Here is a 26,345-nt window from a genome sequence, read left to right on the forward strand (position 1 = left end):
ACACTGCTAATTTTAATTAGTGTAAATAGCCTCTGCACAAGAAAAATATTAAAGCTAAAAAAATACACAAATTAGTAACCCTGTCCCATCCTTACAATGGCTGATCTTCTATTCCAGAGTCAAATGGGGCTGTGATTGATAACACCCACCATGTCTGATTAGCATAACACATAGTGTCCTTGTGTGACCTTGAGGTCGGGGTTGTGCGCTATTTACCACTTCATTTCAACCTGACTCCAGTGAAACCACTTCTACCACATCAACACAGCAGTTTACTCACAGTATTAATGTAGCAAACTAAGTCTTGACAGTGTTTTGTACATTAAATGCTTCAATTGAACTGTCTTTAGAGTGTTTTCATATGTGTAATGAATTTAGAGACTGAGAAAAGATGTGGTGCAAAAACCATTTGCATCGAATTATTTGCATTATCATACATTGCTTTGCATCTAATTATAAATCTTTTTCTGTATATATTATAAATATTCTATCCGGCTCGAGCATAAGTCCTGGTGAATGCAAATGATCTGACATCCGAATGTGAAGATTTGTAAGACAGCAAAAATATGTATGTCATCTGAAATCTCACAATGCACTAATGGTGGGAAGATGTCAAGGAGAAACGACATTCTGATTGATTCTGATGGTGCATCTCATCCATCTTTGAGCTTCTAAAATGATAAAATGGGATTAGAACGAAAGCCTCAAGGTTACAGTTTGCTAACTGAAAGCATAAACTGAAACTCAAAAGTGTTTTTTATTATGCAACTCCTTTAGATCTTCTTAAAGCACACATGATTGCACATGATAGCTGTATAGTTTAATACTAAAAATAAAGAAGAAGAAGAGGAGATCATATACTTTCTGAAGCTATTAGTGGATCCTTACGTAAGCTCTACTTCAGTGGCAAACTACGAGATCACCGCAGGGCGTTTGATTTCCTAAACAGAGACTCACTGATGTATGGCACAAAATAACAATGCGATACTGTATATGACAATTCATTTGAGATGCTTATTGCATTAAATGCTGTGGTGGATTTTTGAAATCAAAGGTCTCAGGAAAACAACATAGCTGCTTAAAGCATGGATGGAGCTGGCTAAGACTTTGCCCAATCAGGCATGAAATTATTACTCTTCCTATTAAAGACTTTACACAATTATGCAACACAATAATGCATGAATAGAAACATGGTCTCTGCACATGTACAGGAAACCTCTCAGAGGAAGTCATTGCTTCAGCTTTGGTAAGAATAATAGATGCTTTTTATGGGTTTGGGGGGCCTATTAAATTTCTTTACACACAAAAACCAGCAATAATATGCCTATAAAAAAAGCAATTATAAGAGACTCTCACATGCCTGGTTGAGAAAACACTTCAGCCAGATCATAGCAGATCTGTACGTGAGAGATTTTCCCCATATGTTTTGTCTGAACACACATTCACAAATCATTTAACAACTTGTTAAATAAAATAAATAACTGTGAATGTATCTGGTACATTGTAACTGGTAGATTTCCCACAAGTCACTTTCTCTGTGGCAGTGGAATAATGACTTCAGTGAAGATTAGTTCTCCATGATTCTATCCGCATCATCTCTTATTTTCTTACAGATCCTTTCAAGGACAGGCATTTAGGAGTGATACACATGGCCCATGATTGCATCCATTAAGCCTATTGGAAGCTACCTTCGGCCACAGCTTAATGACTCAGGTAAAAGACGCCTGGGGGCAGTTCAAATCAATAGATATGGACAAGGAACGATTCCTGACTTTCCCGACAACCCTAGAGCTTTCAGCTTGAAGGGAGGACTGAGTGCAGATACACAACTTTAAAACACATTAAAACTCTAAAACCTTTCTGACAGACAGTTTCTTATCCACAAAGATGCCTTGAAAGCAAAAGGGAGAGACAATAGCATCAAAACCATGAGGAAATATCAGCATGCTCATCATCTTTTCTTGTTTCTTGATGAACTCTGCCATATGAATACACCACACAGATTTGTATCACTCTGCTTTTTTGTGTTTGTTCATTCCAGAAGCACTATCAGTCTGTGCATCAAAGTCTCTATGGAAGTTGCGTCTTCCATATGACGTATACCTGTATCTGAGTGAAACGCTTCTTAAACAATAAACAAAATGTTGGACAGGACTTGATTTGGTCTATCAGGAATTGATTGGATGGTTGTGGTTCTCTGTTGCTGTGATCTCATGTGATTGACAGGTTGTCCTGCCTTGACGCCTGTAAAGATATCATCAGAGAAGAGTTATCCCTACAAGAGGGAGGGGAAGTTATTCTGATTAAAGATAGTGAGGGCACGTTATTTGTCAATAACGTGACAAATCCAGCACATAAAAAACGTGACAAATCCGTTAAGTCTGTGAAACACGGTCTTAAAGGGACACTTCACCGATTAGCATTAAGCTTTGTATCAGTAGAAACCCGGTAGTATTTTCGACTGACCGTACTTCCCTCCCTCATGTCCCCCTGAGACGAGAGATTTCTGTATTTTTTTCCTGGAAAAAAGGCTAAAAACTACAGCCAGTAGTAGGAGCTAGTTCCGCATGTTTTCAACCCACCCATAGAGGGTGGGATCTCACTCACAGAATGTACAAATAGTGTCAGCCATCTTTTTTTTAAGCTAAGCTAACAGGCTCTTGCTCTGTGGAGAAAGCTGTGTAGAAGGGGTAACCATACGTACTCTTTTTCCCGGACATGTCCGCAGTGATTTCGAGATCGCTCAAAATGTCTGGGATTCTGCTTTTGCTTTATACAGTATCCATTCATTATGTTTGCATGGACACCTTTTGTTTCAATCTGACTGAATTCATTCCGATTGGTGTATCTGAATTACTTTTTTTACATGAACGCTAAAGTGATCGGTTGTTGTGCGTTTTAGCATTGCTAAAAAAAATCATGTGTTTTTGTCTCGGTCGGGATCCGTGTGAAGCAGAATGCATGACCTACAAAGCTGGCACGTACGTGTCAGTGTCAAATAATAATGTAAACATAATTAATGGCGACTGTAGAAAGCAAAAGCCGAATCCCGGACATTTTGTGCAATCTCGAAATCACGGCCGGACATGTCCAATGCTCGTGGCTACCTGTACGAGTCGCAATACAGCGAGGAACAGTTGCGGATGAGGGAGGAACAAGAGGCGGCCGGAGCAGCTGCTGCAGCAGAGGAGCAAGACCTGCCCGGCGGTCAGGAGGAAGAGCCGGGCAGACTCGAGCTGGGGCAGACTAACTCGTCACGGAGACTCACGATAAAACAGCGTTTTTTCAGTTTCGAGTCAACTAGTAGCCTATTTGTATCAATTCTTCCGATACTGTCCTCTGTAACCAGTAGGCGTGGCTTGGGAGTGGCCTCGTAGGACAGCGAAGCAAGTGCATTCTGGGAGTTGTTGTCTTTAATCCACATGAGCTAAAAATACATTTTCTGGCTTTTCTCAGTCTAGAAGGCACCAACTTCTAAAATATGTTCACATTTCTACTACATAAATGACCCAATTTAAATACACATTCATCTTTCCAGCAGTGAAGTATCCCTTTAAAAACGGACAACATAAAAGAAAGGTCCACTTCTATAGTGCACACTTTAGAGCTCACAGTCTTTGAAACGCGTGAATACTCAACTATGCGTGACACAGAGCAGAACGCTGGAAAATTAAGTAATCAACTGGCTGTAAAAGCAGACTTTAACAATGAGACACTAAAGTCTCTTTATTTGACCGGGGTGAATTATTATAGCTCCCTGGAACTTCCAAATATGGAGAGAAGGAACCTGGAGAGAGGCAATCCTCTGATGTCTGCAGTGTGTCTACCCTCAGCTGATGCCAGCGTTAATGGCCACTGTAGAGCCAGAGCACTCGGCCCACCGCAGGAGAGGAGCCCAAGCCCACCGCAGAGCTGGAGACCGTGCTGATGCCCGCCACGGACCCTGAGCCAATGTCAATGCCCAAAATGGAGGCCAAGCGTGAGGCCACGTGTGTCGCAGAGCCGAAAGTAGCTACACAGTTTGACCAGGTGTGTATGCCGACTTCTACCTATGAGCTGATGGGATTTAGAGAAGACCTTGAAGAGGATGACAGCCTTCCTCCCCTGATTCCACACAGTCCTAAGTCTACATCGCTGCTGGCCTTGCCCAGCTCATTATCAAAGGCTATGCCGTTGATAATGCACCCACCCTGCCTCCCTTTCCCGCCTCCTCTGCCCAGGCTAGTCATTCCCTCAGCCCCGTCTTTGCTGGCCCCCTTCAGTACCTCGGTTCCTCTACTGGCTATAACCTGCTCAGATCTGCCGGGGACTTCTAGTTTGCCAGCTCAAGCCAAGATGTGTCGACTACTTTGTTCCACCTCAGACCTCCAGGCCCGTAGCTCCAACTCGGCCCATCGAGCAGTCAAGTCTGCCTTGACTCCACCCTCCCTTGGCTCCACCAGGGACCGTTGTCTCCTTGGCTCCACCATGCTTCCTTGTCCCACCAGCTCCATCTTGGTCAGATAATGCTCTGCCTGCACCACAGACTTTCAAGCTTTCTTCCGTGCTTCGGCTCAACTTAGATCCTCCGACAGTCATGTTCCAATTCAGCATCTTGTCACTGCGACTCTGCACTGCTCCCAAGAACCTCCATTGTCACACGGTCCCTTTCAGTCTCTCAGCTCCACTAGGGTCTCAAGACCTCTCAGTTACACCGCTAACTCTGCCTTGGCACCTCTTACCATTGATTCCACCATGGTGCCACCTCTGCTCTGGGCGTCGACCTTTTCCACCCTGCAATCACCTCCTCCCTGGTTCCTTCCACTGTCAGATACTCCATTGCGGGGTTCACCATCAGCTCCTCTAGAGGTACTTCCACCGTCTGCTCCACCCTGGTTCTTCTTGCCTAGTTCTGGTTCTTCATCAGCCCCTCGTCAGCCTCCAGAGCCCCCACCCTCCCTGTCCCTCGGATGAAATCTAGAATTGCCATAACCTTTTGCCCCGCTACCGACGACCCCATACCTAAGTTCCTGAGTTGGGCATGCCATAAGCTTGAAACATGGAGGAGGGAAGAACATCTGCTGCTTTGACTGGTATTCTTTATCAGTTTTTCCACAACAGCTACATGCCTTGTCTTGTCACACTTAAAGTAGTGCATATTTACATGAATAATCATTTGAAGCATATTGAATGTTTTATACACAGAATTACACTGTATTTGTCTTAAAAAATCAAGCAAGCTGACTATTGTTTATATGGTTGTCAGTAAAAGTTGATCCTACAGTGTAATTGCAAAAATTTAGCGTCCAATAATAATTTTGGCTTTAATAAGATTACTTTGACCTTACTTTTTTTTAAATTTTGCAATTACACTGTAGGATCAACTTTTCCCAGTTGTTTAGGAGAGAAGTTCTACTAAGTCGCATTGCGGAGAAAATAATGGGTGAGTAGATCTGTCCCATTTATTTTGTGTCCTCTAAAATGAGGATGTTTTCCTGGTATTAATAAAAACCCAAAGCCGCAAGACCGCCATGTACTGTACCTGAGGGTAATAAAAACACCTGACATTTACAAAGAAATGTTTTGAGGTTTACACCATTACAAATTACCAATAATTACTGTTTCAAATTATAAAACGAATTTCAAGATGAAAAAAAAAATGTTTATCTTGAGTAAAGCAATAAAATGCAAATGATAAAGAAAATATATTAATTATTTGTTTAATTCGCATGCTGACATTAAGTTATTAACATAATAGTTCCTGACATTTGCAGCCAGAAACGAGCCTGAAATGAACAATATTTTTCGGTTGAGTTGTATGTCCATGATGCCTATGGCGAGTCGTTAACTTAGACCACTTACATTTATTCTGTGACATTTCTGCGGAGTTTGCCAGTCCCACTTTGTGCTTCAATTGTTACTTGATTAAAAAAAGCAAAAATGCCAAATTATCATATAGAAGTATGAAATCATGCACACAATCTGGAGCCTGGAAGTCTGCCAGCGCAAAATCTTTAAACCATATGCCATAATTTAGTTTAATTGTCATAACTTAAAAAATAAAAGCACTGATTATACAACTGTAACAGCAAACCAAATGGTTTCAACCTACTAGTCTGGACAGTAAATAAGGAACTGATACACTTTCCGCAAAAGGGGAGATGTGGGAGGGATACAGGAAGGCAGGGCATGAAGGGTAATTAGGTTAAACTCTGAGCAGCTCTGCCTGGTTTACAAAGCGATTCTGACAGAAAAACACCATTAACAATTAGATTAAATATGGGGCATGGGGCCTGGCTACAATACTAGATCCATCCCAACACACAGAAGCAGGAAAGCAATCTGTTCATTCTCAGCATGTATATTAATACATCATGCCTGGAATCATTTTGCCGGAAATCTGCATTTATTAGCACAACAAAACACAGACCCAATGCAGAGCGTGTGGACCATGTGTCCTGTTCTGCAGGTCCAGTGCTGTATCACGAAAACGCTGCAAAGTAAATGTAATGCCACAGAGCCGGATGAAAAGGCATCCTCAGAGGTCTATCATGATCTATCAGGGCAGCAGCAATACATTTTTCAATGTCTCAGAAAACCACATACTGTAGGGTCTGTATAGCTAGACATTAATGTCTTGGCTGAAGAAAAAAAAGTACAATGTAAAAAACAATGTTTTGTTTTGACTGTAATGAAAAATAATGATTATAATCTCCTATTCTAAATCATTTACATGTGACATTGACCTCCCTATAAAATGCTTTACTTTGTATATTTATTTGACAATGTCATTTTACTTTAAGTCACTATGGGATATCTAAATATTATTTCTAAAGACTTTCACTCTTTTTCTACAGACTTTGCAAGCATGCCAAGAGAAAGCACTGTCTTTAATTATCATTTACACACTTTGCCCAAAATGTTGTCACTGAGTGTTTCTTTAACTTTGAGCATTATTATAATGTTCCATTTGAGTTGCCTTTTTCAAACATATAACTATATTTTGCCCCTAATAAAAGCTTTTCTAAATTGAGTCTACTTTTTTACCAAAAAGACGTTTTAGCAACAAGCATCCTTGAGATAAAAATGAAAGATACGATGTGCTAAGAAACAAACATAAAGGTAAATAGCACCTGTGTGCAATGGCACACAATAAAAATATTATGCTCACAAGTGATATTTACCTTAATGTAGTATATGTCTAATTAATTTGGAAAAAGTAAGACAATATTATTTAATTGTGTGTTTATTATATTTTGGATATTCAATGTTACTGTAGCAATACAATTTGCCTTAAGACAAGAGAGTCCCAAAAATATGTTAAAATGTCATTTTCATCACAGAATGCTATGCAACCCATAATTTGAGATGTGGAAATAACACAGATGGGAATTTTCCTGTTTAGACAAAAACGACAGAATCACCCTGTAATGGATATCTGTAATCGATTGTATTCATCAATAATTAAATTAAAAGTGGTGGAAAAAGTGCAATGAACTCTTAGTAGAACTCAATTTTAGTAGGTTGAAATTTGTAGTACAGTATTTTACTGTACAGTAGGTTGTATTTTCTGTTTTGTAGGTTTAACAAAGCAAATAAAACCATTTTCAGTGTACAACCAAAGTACAGCCTATACCCCTGGTTGGGAATCACTGTCTCAGAAGAAAAATCGTATATACGGCAATGTATGAAGAGTCAACATTGACCCACTTAAGCCAGCATATTATTATTACACCCCCTGGTGCCTGAGAGCAGTTGAGGACGCTTGATTTCAGGAAGGGGGTCTGCAGCTACTCCCACTGAGCTCCTGCTATGTAAGTGTCAAAGCCTATCATTGCGTGCTGGGTTGGGCTCACACAAGAGGTCATGGGAACCCCCCTCTCCAATGGGGGCCAATTAGCTCATGTCACATTAAAGTTAGCATGTCACATACACATTACTGTATTGCTGTTGACTGCACTGCTTAACACCTGATTTACACTTTCCATTTTGCTGTATTCAAAGCCAGGTCTGTGCATTGCAAACAGATGGGCCTGACTGTAAAAAAATAAACAGTTGCGCTGAACGCACACAATATTTCCGTGTGCGATCTTGTGAAAATGCCAGAATAAATGTGTATACTTCATACTGTGAAACACTGGACCACCTGTGCAAAGAGATTAGAATTTATGATGCCTGGCTGGTATTGCTTTACATGTCACACAGATGGCTTTTCCGGATGTTCTTGGGCAGAATAATCTTCATTGGGGCCAATAAATGAGTTTATTAAAGTCTTTCATTATATTCACAATACCTCAGACTCAAGTTGACCAGTGTTGGTAATACAAAAGTAAGGTTTACACATTACTTTTCATAAAGAGTAATAACTAAGTAACACAATTAGGTACTTTTTCAGTGAGTAGGCCTAACGCAATATTGTAATGCATTACTTTTAAAAGTATCACAGCTGCTGACCCACGGGTTGTCCATTTCACCTAAATCATGCCTCTTCCTTGAGTCTGAAGTGTGTTTGGTGTGTGTATGTGTCTGCCAAGTGGCTAACCATGCAGAGGGAGTTTAGAAATCTGGGGAAGAGAGATAAGCTTTCAGTTGAAATACTTGCTGCAAGCATTTCACCCAAAGAGCATTATCCTCAGACCATTTAGCCAGATTAAAGGTCTTTTCAATTATAATCAACCTCTCCAACATCTTTCCACAGCTTGACACACGGTAACATACACATCTAGCACAAAATCGCCCAATCAGACCAGGTGCAGACCAAGCTTCATTCTTTAAGGAAGCGTTAGATTTCCAGCAGTGTTGTGTTGTGTTTATCGCATGCAAAAACTAGTCGTGCTAATTAAGGGATTATCTGAAGAAAAAAAATATCTTTCAAAATTCATAAACCAGTTGATCAATAATCACAAAAGAGACAAAAGCTTCTGGAAAACTGTCACTCCACACCTATTGGCCGTTGGGTTTTGTTTAGCAGCTGTTTTATCACAATTCTACGCAATTTAGAGCTTTTCAATGGTGACAGCAGAACCATAGCCTGCAAAAAAGGAATATGATCATAAAGCCTCACAATGCAATTTGATGGAGGTTGGACACAGCTATAAATAATTCAGCACTTGATTTCTTCCCTGCAGCTAGACCTCTCCTGACGAATCTCAGTACCAAACACACAGCGGAGGCTTCAAAACCGCCACTCCACACCTGTCACAAACACCTCACCATCGTGCTGGTGGACAGATGTGTCCATATGACTGACTTAAACAGTCATGAATCAACTTTAGGCCTGTCTGAATTTCTCCTCTATTGGTTTTTAAAATACTTTCAAAACTGGCTACAGCAGGCAGACCAATTCTACTGTATTCTGTGACGCTAGCGGCACAAACATGAAACAAATTAGCTTTAAATAAAAGTTTAAATTCTTGTTCACATTTTAAAAACCTGTTGCTTTTAATTCAGTGGGCTATAGCCAAATCTAAAGCAAACTCTTTAGCATAGAAATCAGTTAAACAGGCTATTATCCAGAAATATCACACATGAACATTAAAAACAATCAAGGAAAATGGTGCATACACTGTACTTTGCTTTTTGCAAAGTTGCATGACGGTTGGAATGCTATAACGTCCAGTAAACATCAAGCAGCATGGCCAATCTAAATTGCAGCATAGCCAATCCAATTTTCAACACGTTTTTCTGAAACAGAAATAACGTGATCTTATCTGTTCCTCTACTATACATCCATTTCATGCATCCTTTCTCTCTTTCGCTCCTTTTATCTCTTCTTTTCACTCTCACAGTACATGAATAATGGTCAAGGGTTAGGCCTAATTCCCATTCTTGCCTGGGGCCAAAAATAAGAAATAGTAATGTGCATTTGCTTCGTCCAATCAGGGCGAATTCTTTTGAAAGCTATATACGCATATAAAAACAGCCGTGCTGCATGCAAAAGCCATTTGAATAGCTCATAATAACATAATCACTGTAAGTATCACGTTTTCAGAATTGTATGCTATTGTTATGAGAACTGATTATAAACTAAATTTCGTCTTGGTGACATGGTTACAAAATATTGCAATACTTATCTTTGGGTTCTCAGCAACCCCAGATATAAACATTACATAAACAAATGAATGTGCACATGATAAGATAGCCTAAATTCCTGCCAATTTGAATCAGATTTTTATTGTACAAAATGAACCCCTAAAAAACACTACTATATTGGTTATGGTTAAAATTCATGAAAAAAGACACGCCTAATTTAAGTTAACATCTGTCTCCTGGTTCAAAGAAGCATATTAAAGATGTTGATGCTGAAAATAAGACGTTTATCTCACAATTTATATTATACACTTGCATCGTAGGGGTTTCACATAAAAACAGTTATGTCTCAACAGAATAGTCAGTCAATAAATACACAGCCTGTTACTTTTGCTTTGAAAAACTCATGGTAACAGTCAAATTCTAAACTCTTTCATACATTTTCATTTAAGGACAGTTAGATGTTTTAGGTGCTCCTGTTTGAAGAATTGCATAATGAACCAATGCAATGGACAGTAAAAGTAAAGGAAAGGAGCTGTCCTACTGTATACCAGCTATGCTATACTGTACTGGAGCTCAAGGCTGGTTTCTCATACACCCACTGTACATCAGAGAAGATCTGGAGCTCAGGGCAATTGTAGTCACAGAAACTGGTTTCTCATACACCCACTGTACATCAGAGAAGCTGAATCTCACTGTACTAGAAAAGATCAACAGTAGAATCATGTAGGCCTATCTTATTCAGTTGTTTTCGCCCTTGCCCTCCACTGGTATACAATGCAATCATGCAGTCCATCAGCTGGCAGATTCATCAATTGCTGCACCTGCGCATCTCTCTCTCTCTCTCTCTCTCTCTCTCTCTCTCTCTCTCTCTCTCTCTCTCTCTCTCTCTCTCTCGCGCGCGCGCTTCTGTCTCTACCGCTTATTACCTGAAAACACACAAGGCATCTCTCTAAGCACCTGACAACTCACATTTCACTTGCCCTTTTCTTACAAACATGGAGCTTGAAACTGGCAGATCACGCCTTACCCTGCGTGCCCAACCCTCTCCATCGTCCAGGAACATCAGCATTCAAGGGAAATAACGCGCCGAGTCTGATCAAAAGGATGGAGAAAAGAGAGCATGCGAGGAGCGAACATTTACAAACCTCCGCGATGAGAGAGAGAGAGAGAGCGAGGTGGTCCTCCTGACTGCTTTGAATTCAGCGTCTGATGTGATGTGTGTGTTCTCTCTCTCTCTCTCTCTCTCTCTCTCTCTCTCTCTCTCTCTCTCTCTCTCTCTCTCTCTCTCTCTCTCTCTCTCTCTCTCTCTCTCTCTCTCTCTCTCTCTCTCTCTCTCTCTCTGCCTCCACCCTCTGCCATCTACAACTGATCCTCCTACAGCAATATGAGGAGGTTTAAAACAACCCCAGAGTAGGCTACAAACAAAAGGTGCGGGGTACATTTATTTTAAAAACAATATTACATACGTTTCAGCCGGGTTTTTTTTAAACACTAAGGTTAGATTGGGAAGTTAGTAAGAGGTAGTCATGGCAACAATACGCCGCTTCAGCATTTGCGGTCGACAAAACCAAAACACGGCCATTATAGATCTTCTAATGGTAACTTATATCAAAATCAAACTTTAGTATTTTGTTTAAAATGTGCTAATTAGCATTTAGCTAACTGCGTAGACATATGAGTCTAGATTAAATAGTGATTCCATGGGGATTTCCTATTTTTAAAAGATTATTTAAAAGTTATTGCAGCATTTTAAAAACCTGAATTTAAATGCACATGAAATTCCATTATTTTGGTGGTTGCATGGGAAATTGTATGCTGAATATATTTGATCTGTAGAATAAAATTTTGATTTTTTTGCTCGCCTGACTGATTTGGCCCTGATTTAATTTAATTTATTTGTTTTTGATTATAATATTTCAATATTTATATTTCAATATTATATTTTATATTTGTTAGGGACTGCAACTATTCGGCTACGCGCCTCCGCCAATCAAAACGGTTTCGAAAGAAAACAATGCGAGGGAGTCGAAGATGGAGAAAGTTGAGATGTAAAAGAAAGGCAAATGTCTCCAAGGAGCAGCAAAAATATAACAAAATTACTGAACAGTTCAAGGCTTCAAATGCAGGTCAGTTTCATTTGTAAATAGCGAAGTATTAAACTTAGCGAAGTATTAAACAAACTGCTAGCAAATGTTAGCAGTAACTTCTACTGCTAACATTTGCTAGCAGTTTGTTTGATTTAGAATTAACGTTACTTCATTCAATCAAAATACTGCCTATGCAAAAGGACATCATTATTATCTCTATTGTAAAGTTACATTAGAAATTTAGCAGATATATACTCACATCATTGAACAGGTGCATGCGACCAGACTGCTGGGTGTAGCTAATAGTTGACTCTAGATTATCATGGAAAAAACATATTAATAATATTATTGCAAAAATGGGAAGAGGTATATCTATTATGAGAAGACATGCACATTTTTTAACTACAAATATTATGAATTATGCGATGAAAGCACTAATATTGACATACCTCGACTACTGCCCAGCAGTTTGGTCGAATGCCACTGGTGAATATATGAATAAATTACAACTCGTGTAGCATTTAGGTGCAGCTATAGGAGAAATATTATATTAATGCACAAAGATCTTAATTGGTTGTTGGTCGAAGATAGACTGTTGTATTCACTGTTAATTTTTCATAAGAAACATTTCCATCTCAAAATTGCCTTCTGTTTTGTTCAAGCATCTTTCTTATAGTGTAGACAATCATCAGTACAGTACCAGACATGCAACTAAAGGCAACTTCACTTTACCCATAGCAAGAACAAATGCCATAAAAAACACTGTTATGTTCAGAGGTATGAAGGAATGGAATAAACTGCCAAAACATATCATGCTTACTAACAATGCTAATAAATTTAAATTAAATGTAAAACAGCATCTATCAAAATAATACATCTGACTGTTTATATTTATTTATTTATAGATGTGTGTGAATATGTATGTACATGCACATGTGTAGGTATATTTATGGGAGTATGTGTAGAATGTGTTTTTATGTGTGTATATCTCATGCCCGTATGAGGGTACATATGTACGTTGATATGTGTATGTATGTGTATATGTATGTGTGTATGTGTTTGTGGATTTACCTTTTTTATTTTTTATGTACATATTTTTCAGGACCCCAGGAAGAATAGCTGCAGCACGGCTGTAGCTAATGGGGATCCTTTCAATAAAAACTAAAACATCGATTTATAGGGAGGGAGCTAGGGTAGACCACACAAAAGATTATCATAATACATGTTCAGTATTATTATTTTTTCTAAAAAGATACTGTCATGAATGTAGTCATTGTAGCCTACTAATTTTGACATTTAGGCAATTTGGGAAATTAGTTTTTACTATATTTGTATGACATTTAATTTTGTTTAGTCATTCCAAGCTGAAAACAAAATCCATCAACACATATATTAACACTTTGATAAATTTAGATTCGGTGCAAGAATATTACAAGAATGTGATTTTTTTTTTCTCTCTCAACAAGGTGGAGACATTTCTGTTTATCAGTAGGCCTGCTGAAATGGTGAAGAAGGGACAGGTAGGCTACAAGAAACAAACAAAAAAAGTACACACGCAAGGGAGAAACAGAGAGATATAAGGTAACATGAAGAAAAGGAAAAGTGAAGTGAACTGAAGGTATGTTTGAGAGAGAACCTTTAATCACAGCTTGGTTTTTGACCATTATAGGCATACACAAAATAGTGTTGCTGTGGGTGTATGGGATGGCCTGGATGAGTGTGAAATTGTGTCCCAGTCCAGCCCTGCTCACATAGCTATCATTTGGAAGTCTTGAAATATGTCAATATGAAGTTGCATAGCCATTATGTTAAGACTGTGTCTTAAGAAGTATGGCCAACAGCCAAGGGGCAACGAGTGTTACTTTTCGGTATCGAATTAGATCAATCTGCATTTTGATGTAGCCTAACTGACTTTAAAAAGTGGTTAACAGTCTTTAAGACAAACATTTGATGACTAACATAAGACTAGTTTGTGCAATGTTTTTTTATGTTAAAAGTAAAAAAAAAAAAAAAGTGCAAACAAAGGTGCTGAAACGGTGTTGAATATAAACAATACAAATAATAAACAATAATGTTCAGTGACACTATCTGTCAGCAGTGTGGTATTATGTGCATTCAGCTATTTTAGACTTTTAGACTAGAGTAGTGTTTTTCCTTTCTGAAGGTCAGCAGGATCTGGTTGTGAAAGCGCTGTGTACAGTTGATTACTGATCCCTCATTACCTCCTGTACATAGTCCTGAACAAATATTACTGACAGGTGCTCGGGCTACACTGAGTAACACAATCAGCTCAAACAAAGCAGAACATGTACCAGCCATATGGGGTCGGATTTCAGAGATCTGCTCCGTTTAAAACTGTCTTTATGACATCACGTCTGGAACAAGAGAACAATGCAGTGTAGGTAGCTGTTAATGGGAGCCGCAATGACATCATAATCCTAATATGTCATTGAGTGAGCCATGAGGGACCCCTTAAAGATAAAATCCATACTGAAGGTTTTGGACAGATTAATGTCTGGTGTGCATTCGGCCACCAACAACACCATGTCACATGGTGAGTCTTTTCCATTCTGTGTTAGTAACTTATCAGCATACTTTCAATACTTTGATGTGTTTTGAACTGTACAACATGATGATAGTAGGCCTAATTCCCGCAATATATACACATTTTTATTGTTTGGCAGTAGCTGGGTGGTTGTTGGGGTGTTTCAATAATAATAATAATTATTATAATTAGTAGTAGCAGCACCTGGGAACCTGTAAAAAAACATGCAACATAGCCTATTGCGTTACTGTGTGCTCAGCTCACTATATAGATAATAGAAAATAATATTTTTATTACATGATGGTCTGATATCTCAAGCACACACATCATCTCTTTGTACAAAAGCCTGGAAAAAGAACAGGCATTATGCAGCTGATTGTGACGAGCAGGTCATCCATCATCATTAGGCGGTTTCACGCAGTCCGGAATCCAGTGACATGTGAAGTTGTCAATATTCATGCACGCGAATAAGTTAATAAGACGAACAACAAAAATAGATCAAATCTCTGCTGCATACGGAGCCCCCACATCTGAGTCATCATTTAATCCGGAGATATGAATATTTCAAAACAAGGGTTGCTGTCTGTCTAGAGTTTTTAATTGCAGGTGTTATCATTATTTTAATCCTCAGAATAGTAACATTGAAATATTACTTTCAGTACATTAAACTTTACTTTTCTTTTGTTAGTGTGTACACAGCTAAAGCCAAACAATGAGCGTTAGATGAACATGGATGGATTTAAAATAGAGACATACTGTAATATACTAACAGAATGCCATTTGTGGTTTGTTAATGCAGTCTATAGCATATGATTTCTGAAGCACGACTAAAAGGGTTTTTGGCAGCATCTATATGGCTTAATTGACTTGGACTTATGGTGTTTTGCTTGTGGCTTCTTCTAGGGAAAAGCAGCGTCGGTTTTCAGTGGTGGTGGAGTTTGGCAGAGGCCATTCAGCTGCAGTGAGGTTGACAGTGACAATGCTGGCTGGTGCTTTAAACGCTGCCTGTGTGTGTCCTCAGCTGTTTTCACTTAAACCTCATCTATCACTCCACTGCCTGTGCATAAAAGGAGACCGCTATTGCTGCATTTACGAGAAACCTGGGACTGTGCTCAGAAGGTCGGGTTGCAGCATGTTTTCAGAGGAAATCATTGTGTTTCTGAATTGTAATTATTCAGACATACCGATGACCCCTCATCAATGCTTATTAGAAAAGGTTGCTCTGGCAGGTTTGTTTTAGATTCAGTGTCACCATCTGGTGGAAACATGTTTTCTTTATATTTCCATGCAACTGCTGACTTGTCTGACGTAATGAAACAGCGCCACCTAGAGAATCAGAAATAACACCAAAACCATTCACGATTTATTCAAAGGACACTTTATATATTTATATTACTTTTACATATCTTTTCTTGACCTTATATTCCTCTTTCCATAATGATAAGAGGATAGTGGAGGTAGTGTAAAAAATTATATGAAGCATTACAAGTATTTTCAAGGACATGAACACCCATGAGAATGTTTTCAAATGAGCATTTTCCGACATCCCACAGCTGAGAGCAAACTTATTCAAAAAAAAAAATAAACATTCCTATTTACATCAAGTAAAATACATTTGAAAGTGATTCATACAAACAAGCGTGCAAACACTTTATATTATAGGTTCATATAATTTGTTTCCATTTGCATCTTATTGCATTAGCAGGTAAACCTAAAGGCACACTGCACTGAAAGCCCTCTGAACTTATCTAAAAAGATAATCATATATTACAATTTCTCAGCAGACAAAATATGTTCAAAATACATTACTATTTTTCACTATTTTCTTAATATAAGAAACACAGCTTCCCTGATACTCTTCATTGTATCAACAATGAACTCACATAAATGCCACATGTAAGTCTACATGCCATTAAAATTACGAATCCTTTAAAAGAGCATACATTTTTATATTTATATATTATATTCATTTCTGAGAGCATATATTGTGCGTTAGCTTGTTTCAGCTTGAATTCTGTGTTAGGAACTGCGGAAAAACTGGAGGGAAAGCTCGTAACCAAGAAACATGGTTGCACACATTGGAAATCCTCTGATAGCATTCACGGTCGCCCCACGAAAGAAAACCTGCATTGGACATTGACAATAAAATGAAAAAAGCATCAGTATTTTTCATATAATTCATTCAACTCTGAATCAGCATGTTTGAACATAAACAGCAATTAACTTAATTTGTGCCCGTGACCTATTTTATCTGGTCTGTGTACTTCTAGTGTAATATATTGTATATAAATTACTGGTGTAATATAGTGCATATTTGAATGACATAAAGTGCCCCTATTTTGCTATTTTTAAAGGTTCCTAATTTAGTTTGGGAGGTCTCCTACAATAGGTTTACATGCACCCAAAGTAAATAATAATAATAATAATAATATACATTGCACATCACCTCATTTCTCAAAAAGTCTGAAAACATAAATTTAGTCTTTCTAAATCCCTCCTTTCTAACTCTGTGTCTAAACCGGACGAGAGTGGCGCAATGTGACACAACAAAAGACAATAGTACCGTTATAATCAGTGTCTACACTGGATGTGGCGCGACACGACAAATCCCCAACACTTGTGATACTTCTCATAGGAAGGACTAATGGATTTGCAATGGTCGCTTTGTCGTGTCCAGTGTGGACAGCTTCTAGCTGTTGTGGAGTGGCGTGATGCGACACGTCAACGGTTGCGTCCGTTGTAGACACGGGCTGAAATCCGAAATCGCCCCCTGTAGCCATTTGTAGTGGTGTCTGAAACCATAGTGGACGTTATTGAGTGCACTCATTTCAATCCCACATTGCACCGCAATAACGAGTGTACAGCTGATGTAGGCTACACTCATCGGCTGTCCGAATTCGCTCACTAGTTTTCATTCACATCTTCAAGTGAACAGTATTAGTGAACTAACATAGGGAATAGTGAATGAGGGTTTAGGGGGCGATTTCGGATTCAGCCATGGTGTAACTCTGCTTTGATTGGTCAGATGGCCCAGTCTGTTGTGATTGGTCTTCTCTGCTCTGATTGGTCAGATGGCCCAGTCTGTTGTGATTGATCTACTCTGCTCTGATTGGTCAGACGGCCCAGTTTGTTGTGATTGGTCTTCTCTGCTCTGATTGGTCAGATGGTCCAGTCTGTTGTGATTGGTCTACTCTGCTCTGATTGGTCAGATGGTCCAGTCTGTTGTGATTGGTCTACTCTGCTCTGATTGGTCAGATGACCCAGTTTGTTGTGATTGGTCTTCTCTGCTCTGATTGGTCAGATGGCCCAGTCTGTTGTGATTGGTCTACTCTGATTGGTCAGATGGCCCAGTCTGTTGTGATTGGTCTACTCTGATTGGTCAGATGGCCCAGTCTGTTGTGATTGGTAGGTTTGGGGGCACTAGGGGTCGCCAAGCTCGTCATAATGGATTTTGAATGTTAAAATAGGGGTCTCCTGGAAAAAGTTTGGGAACCACTGGTCTAACGCTTACAGTGCGTGTTGTAAATTAAACGCTTATTACCATATCTGAATTTCAGCTCCGGAGGCTCATATTCCAGGCCTCACCTACTACTACAGTGTCTGAGGCTCAATGTAGATGCCGTTCGTAGGCAGCCAATGAAGACCATAGGCTGACATTGTGCAAATTTGTTACATTGTTTCATAGGTATGTTCTGAGACTGGAATTGCTGATGACTCGTTTTGGCTATTCAGAATTTATTATTTTATTATGAGACAATAACTTAATTTATCGTGCACTTTGATCTTTGCAGGCCTTTTACGTTCAGCTATATTACACACTACATGGAAGATAATATTCAAAAAAGCATAATAGGGGCACTTTAAAAGATTACTGACTTAAATAAAACAATCTTATTTGGATGTAACCACATGACCACATTTTTTTAGGCTGACCAAACGTGTTTGACAGTGTACTTTTTTACTTTTACTTTTGTTACTGTTTAGCAGCTATTGTAACTAGTCATGCAGCTGCTGCATTAAAACTTTTTCAACCTTTTCTTAAAAAATGTTGTATAACATCCATCACAAACTTACATGTATTCCCTCTGTCTTGTAACTTTGCATGATGCAATCCATAATGCCCTTGTATTTCCTCTGCTGCATGGCATCGGCCTGCAACCTGCTTTTCACCACGTCCGTAGGTGTGGCGGTGACCCATGAGATGGATCCTGTGGAACAACAGCATAAACACAAGTGAAATCTCATGTAGAGTATCATTAAAATGCTTGACTCCAACTCAAATCATATTTACTGTAGGTTAAACCAGGCTCTTCCCGTCATTTACAGATAGGAGGGAAATTACAGTGAGAAACCTCAAAACACCCTCTGACTCACCTTAGCCAACAGTACACTTGCTAATCTGTGACTGCTGAGAAGTAGTTTGGTGTCATACATAGGTTGTGACAGCTTTTTAACTCAGTTGAACTTGAGAAAACAATGTTGGAAAACAGATTTTGGAAACTGGATTTAAAAACACTACAGCTGGTGTTTTTTAAAATTACATTCTTGGAAATAGAGGTTCTAAAAGTTTTTTATTCTTCTCACACCAATGCCATTGAAGAACCATTCTGGGTTCCCAAAATAAACTTTAAGTGACCAGTTCTTAAAATAATTAATTCTTCTTCTTGGTGTGATGAAAATTGTACCAATGGAAATGTACCATGTATTTTAAAGGATCTTCATGAAACCATTAATGACAATAAAGAAAGAACCTTCATTAGGTTCGAGTGTAGGTAAGGATCACATTCAGGCAAGAAAAGAATAGCTCTCTTAAACCTAGTGAACTAACTCTGTAGAGAGCATTTTTAAGTTTTACGGTATGATAATGCTTTCTGAGATAATATTTAACTACATTTTAAGGGCATGATTTTTTTTTCTCCAACCCAGTTCAGCGCAATCTCCGCCCGCAGACGATTCTGAAGACTTCATTGGTCATGTCAATCACAGTGCTGATTGCATACACAGAGCTACAACAATTTAAACCCTAACCCTACCCTACACCCTAACATTCACCAGTGAAATTGGCTGGAGAGTGGGATTTGCTCTAAACTGGTTTGGCAGCATTACATGTATCTTTTGCAGAGAAGGCAATCCAAACTAAAAAATCCAAACAAGAAAATTATTATAGATATGATTAATTATATAATATAATTCATAAATCAAAAGTGCAATATATTTTAAGTGGACTATTGTTGGACTCATGTTGTTAGCCTAGCAACATGTTAACATCAAATTCTATTGAAATCTACTGCGAGCCTGTGCATTTGAGAGGGTTTCACTTTCAAATCAGTCACTTATTAGGTTCCACTTTAGTTAGAAGTCAGGTGCCTGTGTAGGCAGTAGATAGCAGCTACTAGGTTTTGGAACAGCTCTCATGTCTCATTTACCTGCTAAACCTCCTGCTAGCCATATGCTGCAGGGATGAGGGGTGTCATTGCCATCAGGATTCAGCCAGTTACAGAATAATGTGTACGGTATGAAGTACAGGGTGTAACCAGGTATATCCCGCAATATCATGGCGCCCGCTCCTCGGTAGAGCCCTTGAATGCCCTCGTTCTGCAGGACAGTGCTAATGCAGTGCAGCGGCCCTCTGTACAGAGACTGGGACTCCATTCCCATTGACCGAAGAGGGACACTCCCATTCCCAGCAATGTTAAAGTTCTCTGAAAACACACAAAACAGTACATGATCAATACTGTGTCTTTTCATAGACATTTTTTTTTCACAATTGTTTGTTTCCTTGGAAATGATTAGCTTTCAGTAATCATTACATAGGATTGTTTCCTTTAACCCTTTCACGCATAGAGGTCACTACAGCGGGCATCTAATTAAAAAGCCATTTACTTATGTATGCAAGGGTTTTGATGGTAGGCTACATCAACCACTACAGTGCTACCAAGTGGCAAGCCTTTATATGTGGATTTTTTTTTTTCCAAACCAAGATTGCCAACGATTGCCATATCCATCCATTCCCTCTATCCTAGAAGAATCTTGCAGGGGAATTTGTTTTTTAACATCTAAGGACTAAATTTTCCAAGTATTGATTTTAGATTGCGAGGAAATTCTGATTAGTCATGTCCACTAAATTGGACATCATCCTGCATCACTAACTATATCTCAGCTACAATTCATACTACTGTGACTGTTGTCTTCATCTGCAGTAACATTTTTGGCTGTAGATATTTGTTATTAGATAGTAATTTGCAGTTACATCATAAAAGTAGTGATTTTGATTACGTAATGAACATAACTTTTAATGTGTTACTTTACTCGTTACATGAAAAGTGAATCTGATTATGTAGTAATGCACTTTAATTGTAACGTGGGGGGGGGGGGGGTCACGTCCTCATATTCTGATATCAAATACACGTGAATTGCAAACTCAAGAACAAACTCAAGTGCATTTGCAATAATTGATTCTATACTTTTTGTCTATATTTCATAGTTTTCACATGATTTTATATAATTGTATTGTTAAATACACACAGTATTACGGTGCTATTACTGTATTGTTTAATACAGTGTCCCTTCAGTTAAAAACATAAACGCATATTGTCCACTCATCTGCAAAAACTCCTTGTAAAATATGTTTTTCATGCCCTAAGAGCAATACACTCACATATCCTGACTGTGGTCATCATAATTCATGCATGAAAGGGTTCAACTCAGCTCCAGGGTGCTAAAATGTCAAGACTCCAGCTTACCTGCAAGAACAGGTTGGGCTTGCATCTGCAGTCTAATTTTGACAAGGTCTACAGGAGCGCCCACCCCCACCGAAACCAGACCAGTTAACATGCTCGCCACAGTCAAGTCAAGCATGCTGCAAGGGTGTCTACTGTCACCATAACGATATCTGCTAATGAGGCGTTGTGTGTTGCTGAAGACGCCGAACACCACTGAGTTATAGAGGGTGATGCTAGCCAGTGGAAAGGACAGGCCTTTGAAAAACCCTGTAACCTGAGACAACACAAAAGAGAGAGATGTCTTTGTCATGAGTTGTCTACTTTTGCTCCTGAGTAAAGGAAAAGTCTATTCATACTATAAATGGGGTAATTATTTTATATGCAGTCCATCCCGGGGACCACATGGACCCAGGCCCTGTGATTGATGGCCTATTCAATGGGTTTGGGGGGTGAGGGGGCCCACTTACACACATTTTGTCCTAAGCTCTGTGATTGTTAGTGGTGACTTTGGTCAACATCTTAATATATTATACAGAATTAAGTAATAGGGTGTTTTCTAATGATTTCTAATCATTCTGTTTGAGATGTTGCCATTTATATCCCAAGATGTGGCAACATTTTACATGAACAACTGGCAATTTATTAGGAAATATTTCAGATGTCTTTTTTCCCCTCAATTAGAAGGTTTTAACCAATATTTTCTTTGGCATTATTGGTTATTTTATTGTTGTATAATAATTGTTTTCTTTTGTTTTCAATAATCTTCTAGGAAGTGACATTATCTTTATCTACATTATATTACAGTATAGTCAACATTTGAAGTGGATCAACAAAGTTAATCAAAGTTGTCCTAAGACAAGAACGGATATTGTTCAAAATTCATGTATAACTTTGATGAAAGGTTTTGATCTACTTTAAATATTGACTACTGTAGTGATATTAACAGCATTTGAGAACAGGATGAAAAAACTATAAATGACTAATACAAGTTATCTAAAGTAAATACATTTCTAAATTAAATAAATCTAAATTACTGTAACTCCCAAGTTAACCATTCATATAAGTGTCCTGAACAATGGCTAAATTTGAATCTTTATTTTCATCTGGATCCATGCTGTAATAGCCATCTTTTCATTCTGTAAATATGTTTTTTATTATAAAGTTATAAAGTTGAAGAGCCTGAGGAGGTTATAGCTATAAAGCTGTAAAGGTATAGCCAAACAGAAATGGCTCAATAAATACAATGCTGTCTGCCCTTTTGGGGTAATTGTATGGTTATTGAAGAAAAAAAATGCTTTTCAGTATTATTTTTTTTATTCATTTATAAATATGTAGAGTCTTACATTTTCCTTTTTGTAGATGGATACAATACAGTGGAGAGTATTCGTGTATCCATTGCCAGTTTGTAAACGAGTCTGTAAAAGAACACAAATTATAATTTTTCCCATTATTTCCTGAGTTGACCTCATTCCTAACCAAAAATTGTTATGCCTATGGTAAAAAGAGAAAAATAATGCCTTATGAAGTCACTTGGAGTGTATACTATTTACAAATATATAATAAGTAGGCTATATCTAATCTTACATTTGTACAAAACAAACAAACCTTACCTTGACTGTGTCAAGCGGATGTCCTACAATTACACTGGATGCTCCTGCAACAAAAACAGTGACATACCTTCAAAGACAATTATAATGATAGATGTATTGCATAGCTTTGTATGAGGCGAATTCTTGCAGAACACAGTGTCCGTTTTCATGAATAAGTTACATTGTTTTGAACATTTCATGGTGGATGGGCAGGGCATGCACATTAGGGCTTTACAGAACAGACACTTCTTTTGAATAGAGAACCAAAACCCGTTTTTCCACCAAAAACTGTTTAAGGCTGAGAAATGTAGACCAATTAGGCTAGCCAAAACACGAAATCTGCGTTGTTGGCAAGAGCGCGAAAAATAGTTAAATATTTTGTCCAAAGATTTGTAACACTTACTGAAATGGTTTAGCCTATACAAGTGACACAAATGTCGTTAAAAATAGACATGGATGTAGGCTATATCAATTTAAGATATAACAACAGAAACAACATAACTAATAAACATAAACAACGACTCAACGACGCCCCTCACGCGGCTTCTTGCCATCTCTCAATCAAACTTGTTTTTCTACTTTTTATATTGACAATTTTCCCATTTTTGCGGTACTTAAAAAAAAATTCTAAAAATGTTGATAATGCTTCTTAAACAGCTAAACCTGGTAGTTTAATTGAAACGTACAAATCTGTTTGTAATTACTTCACGCAAAGTATAAACTGTTCACTGAAGACGCATACATACAAGCTGTTAAATCGCACAATATTAATATCCGCAAAAGTACGGTTTGGGTTTGTTTGCAATGTTAAACATACAAAGCTTCTAAATGCAAAACAAATAAAACTCACCTCCTATCCATCCTGCAATAAAATCATCCAGCTGAAATACTGTCATTGTACAACAGACAGAATATACACTGGAGATTTCCACATATGAGTCGGCGTTGATACGGTTTAAATGTTGACGCTAAACATCAGTAAACGTCATCTAACAGTTCGTCAGATCGATAAAAGCAAAGGTAACTAAGTTCAGTCTCATCCACACATTTAAATCGGCGAGGAGGGAGTGTATGGGGGCGTTGCAGGCATACGAAAATAGAGTTGTCCACCAACACCCATAACGAGTTGATTAAAACAATTTGCTGCAAACATATTTCTCACTATTGTGTTATAATGGGTAAAGTGCGTAAATCATGTGACTCTTTACGAGCCTTCGGAGTTCCTCTATAGATTGAGGAATGCCTGGAATGTGGTTCTGTCCATGGCTCACATAAAATAAAACAAAACCAATATGTTTTGCACAAACCACAGACGTTCTCTTGAAAGTAATGTTTAATTTTTATCTAAATGATAATCATTATTCTCCCATCGGCCAAGTCCTTGACATAAAATGTTATAGGTTGAGATGTAAACAAACGTTCTGTAAATAACATGCTTCAGTCCATGTGGAAAGTTACATGTCCGTGTCACTGGCATAATGGAAAGTTGTTCTGTACTGAAGTTTTGCTAACTTTTGTGGACATATCTAAATGCATAGGACTTATCAGAAGAGCTATTGAACACTAAAACAAATTATAAGAAAAAAAATTCAACGCACTAAAACTGAAAATATAGTTTGTGCCTTAAATCAAAATGATGCCAATACAACCAGCAGTGAGCTCATTGCACTTTTTCGACCACTTTCAATTTAATTTCTGATTCTGGTTGAAACCCTTAAGTTCATAGAATCAAGTAGTCAATAAATGTCAGAAACTATTGTGACAGGAATTTTTGTTGGCTGATAGGTCTATAGCTAATATCACCTGCACCTATGGAAATGTGCAACCTGAAGCAGTCTGAAATCCTCTCTTGTGTAAACTGAAATCACATTACCTTCATTTTGAAATACATTGTTGATTCACATGCTCTCCAAAAAGTTTTGGCACAAACTATGAGTCTCAGACAGAAAATGAACCCAGTGATATATAGGTGCACTCTGTTGTAAACCCAACTAACAGGGAATGTTAGTCATCGGTCATGGATTTCTTTTTTTTTTTTTTTTTTTTTTTTTTAAATGTTTAAGTTTAAATTTGTAAATGTTACTACTTGTTTCAGAATGTTCCGAGACCATTCAAAACTAACATTCCCATGTGCCAAATGCAATGTTCCATAACAAAGAACAAAGATTTCTTTTGAACATTTAGAGAACATTCAGAAATAATGTATTCATTACTTAATACGTGGTTAGAAAAACATTCTTAGAACATTCTGTATCTTAGAGCTTAGACTATAAACACAATGTAGAAGTTGCCTTGGGGTTGGGCCAAACCATATTAAAAACTTGGGCAAGGCTCAACTGGCACATCCTGACTTTGCCGCGAGACGCGTTGGTACAACACTCCTGTCCGGAAATTTAATCATAACCATATCTCTACACACAAACCTAACAAGTTATCCTTAAAATTAGAGGGAAATGATAGGTGAATAACACTGATGTAAGCACATAGCCGTAGTTGTAAACCTAAAGTTGACATACACTGTAAACCTGTCCGTCAAATCTGATTGGTTGATTGAAATGTTGCACTTGGTGAAATCAGGTTTTTCCTGTAACTGCATGACATTAGTTATACAGAGAACAAACACATGCAAAATAAATTAATAAATAAAATAAAAATGTTCACACTCATGAATGTTCACATTCATGTTACACACTAATGGTGCAGTCAAAATGGTAGAAAATCTGGTTTAATGTTTTGTTAGATTTGGCCCATTGTGACTTATCATTAACTCACTCATTGTAATAAAGTCATATTGTATGGGCCTTTTTATGCTTTGTCACCTGACCTGACCTGAGATGGGTGAGGCCGTGATGCAATCCACTCATGCGTTGCAGCAATCCATGTCCTGGCTGCTTTGAAATGCAAGTTTGTGGAATAAAATGTTTTTTTAAGGATTTTGAAAAGAGGAATTCAGGATTCTCTGATTAGTGTCTTAATGTTGTGATAAGTGATCAATATTTAACCACACAACACAGCCGTCTTATCACAGCATATACCGGATTGCATGCAAGGTACAGAACGCTCCGCAAATAACTGACTAGGCAGCTCAAATGTACTTGTACTCATTTTCATGCACTACAAGAGGTCTCCTGTGCATCTGTTGTAGACTTGACTACTAATAAGTATTTGTTTGAGTGTTAAGAAGAGGCTTGGCTGCAAATTCTGTCAAACGTCAGCAGAATAAATTAAAAGCCAACATTGCGTGGACAAAACAAAGTCTTTGTTTCTGACACAGAATGAGTTGTGCATGCCTGGGAGATTGCAGCCTTCGGATGTTTTCTCTTAAGCTTTCTATTTTGGCTTGGGGGGGGGGCTGTAAAAAGTTGTTGGTCTGAGGTGAGGGACGAGGAGC

At 38.2% G+C, this 26,345-nt stretch overlaps 2 protein-coding genes and 1 long non-coding RNA gene across 5 annotated transcripts in view; 1 reads left to right on the plus strand and 2 right to left on the minus strand.

Moving 5' to 3' along the window:
- The window catches only part of cplx2b (complexin 2b), a 26,165-nt gene extending 13,575 nt beyond the window's left edge, over nucleotides 1-12,590 (minus strand). Inside the window, exons 1-2 of one of the 3 annotated variants that reach the window (XM_079631005.1) lie at nucleotides 12,358-12,412; nucleotides 11,039-11,103 (exon numbers count right to left, since the gene is read on the minus strand). The gene's annotated coding sequence lies outside the window, so the exon portion shown is untranslated. Of the gene's footprint in view, nucleotides 1-11,038; nucleotides 11,104-11,156; nucleotides 11,225-12,357; nucleotides 12,413-12,547 lie in introns of those variants that run through there. The other 2 variants (XM_079631002.1, XM_079631003.1) reach the window with 2 other exon arrangements.
- LOC307008278 lies at nucleotides 12,028-15,644 on the plus strand. The gene is made up of 3 exons (XR_013799788.1): nucleotides 12,028-12,137; nucleotides 13,565-13,618; nucleotides 15,547-15,644. It is a non-coding gene; the product is annotated as an uncharacterized lncRNA (long non-coding RNA).
- slc25a48 (solute carrier family 25 member 48) lies at nucleotides 14,274-24,009 on the minus strand. The gene is made up of 7 exons (XM_079631001.1): nucleotides 23,805-24,009; nucleotides 22,976-23,019; nucleotides 22,709-22,780; nucleotides 21,387-21,639; nucleotides 20,070-20,345; nucleotides 18,718-18,851; nucleotides 14,274-16,767 (listed from the first exon to the last, which is right to left on the minus strand). Exons 1-7 carry the CDS (start codon nucleotides 23,848-23,850, stop codon nucleotides 16,663-16,665), a joined length of 930 nt encoding a protein of 309 aa, XP_079487127.1. The 5' UTR covers nucleotides 23,851-24,009; the 3' UTR covers nucleotides 14,274-16,662.
- Between the last annotated feature and the right edge of the window lie 2,336 nt (nucleotides 24,010-26,345).

This window comes from Phoxinus phoxinus, assembly GCF_949152265.1.
Source record: "Phoxinus phoxinus genome assembly, chromosome: 12".
Taxonomy (NCBI): domain Eukaryota; kingdom Metazoa; phylum Chordata; class Actinopteri; order Cypriniformes; family Leuciscidae; genus Phoxinus; species Phoxinus phoxinus.